The sequence below is a fragment of the Anopheles moucheti genome, chromosome 2 (genome assembly GCF_943734755.1).
Source record: "Anopheles moucheti chromosome 2, idAnoMoucSN_F20_07, whole genome shotgun sequence".
NCBI lineage: Eukaryota > Metazoa > Arthropoda > Insecta > Diptera > Culicidae > Anopheles > Anopheles moucheti.
In genome coordinates, this window is record NC_069140.1 from 25,652,613 (window position 1) to 25,659,639 (window position 7,027).

General features: G+C 43.6%; 2 protein-coding genes across 2 annotated transcripts in view; both read left to right on the forward strand.

Moving 5' to 3' along the window:
* Positions 1-785, forward strand: part of LOC128302013 (neuroligin-3) — a 56,988-nt gene extending 56,203 nt beyond the window's left edge. Inside the window, exon 8 of the mRNA XM_053038727.1 lies at positions 502-785. Within this exon, the coding sequence (XP_052894687.1) occupies positions 502-785 (284 nt within the window). The remainder of the gene's footprint in view (positions 1-501) is intronic.
* Positions 786-5,246: 4,461 nt separating this feature from the next.
* On the forward strand, positions 5,247-5,946 carry LOC128298509 (serine/arginine-rich splicing factor 2-like). The gene is made up of 2 exons (XM_053034261.1): positions 5,247-5,273; positions 5,343-5,946. The coding sequence occupies exons 1-2, from the start codon at positions 5,247-5,249 to the stop codon at positions 5,748-5,750; spliced, it is 435 nt and encodes a 144-aa protein (XP_052890221.1). The 3' UTR covers positions 5,751-5,946.
* The last annotated feature ends 1,081 nt before the right edge of the window (positions 5,947-7,027 follow it).

The following is a 7,027-nucleotide window of genomic DNA, read 5'->3' on the forward strand; positions in this document are numbered from 1 at the left end:
TTTTACATCACCAACCACCCATCGGCTACAACCATTTCCCTTCCCCAAACACCTAGCTGGTTGTGTTAGTTTTTATTGTTAAGCCCAATTTACATCAGTCGGATTAGTACGGGCGGTTGTAAACACAATCGAACACGGTTTATAAATTTGTGGCACCGACTTCCATTTGAAAAGCGGCAAACACTATCCCCACCGCGCCGGTGGTGGTGTACTTAACCACCGTGGAATTTGACGCCTTCTTCATCGGTTTTAATTCGCAGCGTAAACAACCGTAAAAGCGGTCACACGCTAACACGAAACTAATCCTATCTGATCCGACAACAAATACAACACACCCATGCCATCCCTCGTGCCCGCTCCCTTCATCTCTCTTCGGGAACAATTTAAACAAACATACACATCCCCCGACGGAACAGGACGGAACAAACGTGCCACCAATTGGCCAAATGGTACGACAAACTAAAATTTTACATTTTCCCATTATTCGATTGCTTTTTCTAGATCTGCAGCAAATTAAATTACCACCAAACGGGACCGCCATCGGCATCCATATGCGGGCGGCCCAAACCTGTGCGAGCGGTTCGCCGGAAAACCGTCCCCTACACACACAAATGACCGCTTCCGGTCACTCCCATCATCATGCCCATCACGGTCAGCACGGGCAGCAGCAGCAGCAGCAGCAACAACATCAAGATAGTCTAACGCAATTAAAATCCCAAAATCTCAAGAACAGCGCCTGTCCCCCACAGTTGCCCCATGCCGCAATGAGCGAGATGCGGGTCTGATTGCATACCGATTGCGGTGATTTGGTCTGAGACGATGGTTTGCGGCTTTTCCGCTAGTGACCCGCACGGCCGGTGAGCTTTCAAGCCACACACACAAACACATACGCGCGCACGTGTGATAAATGGCACAGATAAACCCGTTGTGCCGTGTGGCACTCTGTTCACTAACACAGAAAAACAACCACAGACACATGGACTGACATTCGCCATTCAATTTTGCATTGCACTGAACGCCCTTCTCCGGAAAAGGGATCGATCAAGATGGATCTGCCTACACCGATCTTGACGCGTGGTGCTAGTTCTTCCAGCATTGATCCTTCCAGGATTTTAGGATACGTGTACGGGAGATATTAAAGCAAAGAAAACACACACACCCTTGCTCATCAACCCGACCGGGTACTGGTAATGCTTCCACGGATAGAAAAAGCCCCCCAAACAACACATGTCACGCGGACGGGATTAGCATAATTCCTTCGCCCTATCAGTCATCAGCCAGTTACGGGAACCAGCCGCTCAGTGGGTGCGTATCGCGTCAATCAATCAGTCTAAAGCTTTATTTTCTTCCGCGAATACGGCTGCACGCATAATCACAATCCCCAACCAGACCACAAAACCACGATTACTTACCCCTAATTGATTATTGTGTGTTTATTTTACTTTACTATCAAGCTACCCGCTCTGCTTTCGTTTATAAGCTTTCGTATAACTTCATCATAAAATATCCCGACACACACACACACACACACACAAAACACACATTAGTTTTACCTTGTTCAGCCTCACTGGAACACCACTCAGTTGGCAACGGTTTTACGCTACAAAACTTCCACTGAAAAGCTACTCTAAACTTTGCCACTTAAAACTTGTCACCTTTAGAAACACCTACGATGCATGGCAAACTTTACTGCAAATGATTTGACAAAAGTTTCAACAGGCTCTTTGGACAACAACTCTTCGAATCGAATGGTAGTTTCGAGGGTGAGAGAATGAACACGTATAATTGATTTTGTCAACACTTATTATACAGGTTAAACATGCTTTTCAAACTATCAAGCTGCAATAAATATGCTTTTGTGTAGGTTTTTTGGATTCAAATATATTTTCAATGAAAATTATACAACTAATTTTCAAACAATTTGTTTCGTGTAAATCTATCGTTACATAATACGCGTTACATGATGTAACTAATTTTCTGAGTTTATTAGTTTCGGCTTTACAGGAAAAGAAAAGTCTTAAAGGAAAGAAAAATACTAGAGATCTGAAGATCGTATAATAAATTACAATTTTTAAAGATAAAGTTTCTTTTTGCACCAGAGGGCACAAATTCCCATTCAATTTTTATAGCTTCTAAAAAAGTGCTTACTGTCTTCGTGGAAAAATTGGTTTGTTTTTTGTTTGTCTGTTTGTAATTTTGTTAATCATTCATTCAAATTTTATTTAATTTTATTTAAATTTGCTTGTTGTCTTTAATTGTTAAATTTTAATAGTGCTGAGATCCCGTGCTTGGAGAACAAATAATTTCAATTTGGTTTTTCGTACATCCACATTGAATAGCACCCCGTTAAGCCAATTAATACCACACTCAGAAGAAAATTAGTAGCACAAAACCACTAACCATGCAACATCTCAAATAGGCCACTTTTAATCGAATTATTCACTGAACTCATTAATTAAACCAACCGTACTGAAACAAACACTTGATTGGCTACCGCACACATGCCGCTGATTACTGGCATCCTTTTTTTTTTGTTAGGCTATGTCACTTAACTGGAAACATTATACGTAACAGAATACTGTTTCGCAACATTGTTAGGCAGTTGCAAGACAAAAAAAAATGCCGCCGATTGTGAGAGCAAAATACACAAAAAATCACATGCAATCAGAATCGAATCAGAATCGTGTCGCCACACACGAGCATGGGTGCAACAGAATGGTGCGCAACATTTTCCAACCGGGTGTTGCAAGGGACATGCAGAATAGTAACACATACACAAACACACACAAAAACGTTGTACATTGTAATGTGTAGGATAATTCTTCAATTACTACTTCATCCCTTGATGCGCACGCAAAATGTCAAAGTAGCGCTTTGACAAAAACCGGCACCGAGCAGGATTGATACGACTGTTGTTAATTCACACTATAGTATAGTATAGGAAACCATTATACATACCTTCGTGGAATGTCCAATTGAGGTCCCTGTGACGCTCCCGGATGGTACGAAAGGGGAAGGTAAGAGAGGCGATTTTTTTTTTGTGAAACGATCGTACGAATGTTAGACATATGTTCAGTATCGCCGACACGATACGGTAGCAACACGATTCACTGTACATAACTTAAGCTTAAGACACAAGGTCCCAAAAACTAGCATGAACCCATCACAGCGTTCCATGTTACTTCCAAACTTTCACATTAAACTGGACACAAACGTACGCACTCACGCTCCAAAGTACATTACGGCACCAAATTAATTCGGAACAAAGTTTTGTTGGAGCCGGAATGCTGCCAACCCTAGTGAACTACCGCGAGACATGGGAGCATAAGACTTTTAAGGCAATGCGCACTGATACCGATGCCCGGTGTTCCTGACACTCAGTGGACAGGCACATTGTGCGCTACAGATAGGATAGTGCGAAAAATAAACAAACCTTCAAACAAGCGATGTAGGGCGAACTACACGAAACAATGGTTTGCAAACAGTTAGACACGGTAGGCGGGAAGCGCATGTGTTGCGTGTGTTTCGCAACAATTTAAGGGCGTAACTAGTGAATCAATGTAAGAGAAGAGAACGAATGAAGGGAATGGTGAGTTGTAACATATGATGTAATTAAATAACATTACCGTACACGATGGGTCAAACCAAACCAGATTCGAATAAACTATATGAACAAATAACAATCACGAGATTTTTCTTTCCGGACAAACAAGCACAGACGAACAATGATTTTAATAAATGGTAAGTAATTCTTTATGCAATGCAGTCAAAACAACAAGCACATATGCGATTTTTCATGCATCTATTCTAGTTATCCTCAAATAAAGTATCAGGCATCAGAGCTCGAAGCTTTGTTTGAACTGCAGCCATCAAGCTTGGGTCAATACACGGTGAAGATCGTTACATCATTGGAGCTTTTAATTTAAAATCCAAGTTTTAATTCAGGCCCATTACTTTAGAGATACTTTACCTTTAACGCCCCCCTAGAGAAATTTTTCCTTTTATTGTGATTAATTTGTGATCTGCAGGACTTACAGCATCAAAATAGCCATCAACAAGCAGATTGTGCTGCCAGTTGTAATCTACGCAATATTTGAATGGAGAAGCTGCGCCAACTCTAACATCCATCGACTGCAAATAGCGTTAAACGGCTTTCTACGGTTAATTTTAAGTCTACCTCGTCGAACACATTCTGCTATTTTATACACATCAAGTCTAACTCATCTAGCAATACGGCCTGGCCGTCTCTGAATAAATAAAAAAAAAAAAAAAAAAGTCTAACTCATCTGTTGAAAGGCATATGTGATATATTCTGTGATCGCCTAGAATCCAAATGTATTCCATCTAACTCTCTGCTCATCCCGTGGGATTTTTAATTAAATTTACATAGTTAGCATTAAGTTAGTATAAGTATAAGTTTCATTGTCATCAATCAATAAATCTGAATCTGAAGCTGAATCTACCTCCTACAGCAAAAGTGTTCTCTATTTGCCTGGTCTCGCTCCAGCTCATCATGACAAGAGACCACCAAAGCACATCCTAATGCTGTCTAATTAATTTATATTATTGACATGTTTTTCGTTAAAGCTACAAAAAACTTGAAGCCGTCTCCACGTGGGCCGCGGCCTCTGCGGTACCGCGGAAAATGCGTATAACTGGTATACCGCGCTCGGCTGTCAGATCTCCGCGGCAGGCTATCGAACAGGCGCTCAGCTCTGCGGAACAGCAGCCGCGAAAAATTTGACAGCCGACACAGACCGAGCTAAGCCGAGCCGAGCCGAAGTTCTGTATTGACAACGAAAGTTATACGGGATTTCCGCGGTACTGCGTCCATGTCCATGTGGATACAGCCTAAAATGGTTCAACTTGAAATCAAAACCAAAAGCTATGTTTAATTTTGATGTAATTTTTCTTTAACGTTGCTGTCTCATTTCATATAAATTCCGAACAAAAACAAACTCGAGGATAAAATAAAAAACGACAATAGTTAACAACCATCAAATCACAGTAGGCCTAGCGAATCGAATTAACCACGGGACATTGCACGAATCAATCAAAGAACACATCATAGCACCACTACTCATTACGTTGGCAGTTCTTGGTTCGTAAAGACGTTTGTTGCATCAATCAGGAGCATTCAAGTGAGTGTGTGGCCGTCAATTCAATCAGAACAGAACAACTGTACAAGCCGTCCTCTTTTTTTGGAATTTGTCAGTTGTCCATTTCCCAACACACTTGAAACCAACATGGATTCCGCAATCGAAGATTTGGATGTAAGTTCTCACTTGTTGAACGTTCTAACCTCCATTACATTCACCGTTTTCATCTTACCATCCGCACAGGCCCATCTTCCCGTTCAGGACGATCCGTCGAACATGTTCTCCTTTCCGGCCGATACGTTCACCACCATGGCGATCAGTGCTCCCCATCGGCAGGGTATGAAGACACCGAGCGACGCGAGCGAAAAAATGGGACGGCGTCGCTCCCGGGGCCGTTCACAGTCCCGTGGCCGTCGGATGGCTAAGACCGCCCAGGGACCGGAAGCGGAATCGGAAACATCACCGATGCGCCAACGGCGTGGACGAAGCCGATCGCGGTCCGCGGCCAAGCGTCGTGCGGGGGCTACTACTCGGAGCCAATCGCGTCGGCGTACCCGCAGCCGTGCATCGTCCCGTTCGCGTACCCGAGCCCGTTCGGCCCGTAATCGATCCCAAAGTGCGAAGCGAACCAGCCGTTCTCGCCGGCGCTGAAGATTGTGTTTGAAAAAAAATTTGTTTACCAAAGAACGATCACGCGAGTGGGGAAAAAGAAATCATACACTTTCGTTATCCTGGGGTCACCATTTCCATCTACTTCATCCCTGTGCTACAAGGAGTGCTTCAAATGTTTGCATCCCAGCTTGCTTAGGCTAAATTGCAAATGTAATATTACAAACCAGCAGTAAATTTTCGATTACTTTACAAACATACAACTGCGTTTACATATGGCATAAATATGAGCGTACACACAAGCACACACCGGGCAATGTTTAACTTTGCATAGCTTAATACGCTTTCATGCAGTTTCCCTGTGTACGGCTTAGCTTTCTGTTTTCTTTTTTTGTAAACATGTGATTCACCGCCACAACCATCGCCGTGTGTGCGAATGGGATGGCATTCGGGGGTGGGTAAGGGGTGGGCAAAAAGTGTTTCACATTGTTCACATTTTAATACCTCGCATAATGCTTGGCATCTTTGACCGGAAGCTGTGTATGGTCGCCAGGCCACGGGGTAACAATCATGCCCTGCCGTAACGTTCGCCATCTAGTTGCCCGGATTTGCATAACGGAAGGACGAACAACGGGAAGAAGATAGATAGAGAGAGAAAGAGAGAGAGAGAACAAACGCGCGAGCGCGCCTGACCCCGGCGGCATTTCGCTTCCGCCTACGTTATGGAGAGGTCCGGCAGGATGGTGCAGCAGTGTGTGTGTGTGTGTGTGTGTGTGTGTGTGTGATTTTTTTTTTCATTCTCCTCATCTTTGCTCTGCAATTTCCAATGCACCAGTAAGCCATGAATAAAACATTCTCTTTTCTTCTACTGCCTCCACCGCCTCTTCCACATCTTTACGCGCCGGTACAGTGGATACGATAAAATCGTGTACAGCGAACCGAACAGGGTGCTTGCTGAGGGGGAAGGAACGCGAGGTGGAGCACTTGAGGTGGTTTGAGTTGAGTTTGATTCCGTTCAGGATGATGTTCATTCGCTCCGATGGTAGGCCACGGAAACCGATGACTCTCTGATGATGATAATCTTCCGGCAGCCGAGATGGAAAACAAGACTAGAAACATCATCCTGAAGGATCGGTTTTCCTTTAAGTATTCCGTTTCGTTTCCCATGCATGCAACTGCCTGGTAGCTGCCATAACGGCGGCCTTTTCTTTTTTTTTTCTTTGGTTCGCTGATGCTACTCTGCTGCTTTGAAACATCAGAGGACAGCCTAATCCAAAAGGGCAGGAAACGCGACTGTGCGGTGGTAAGCGCGGGCTTAA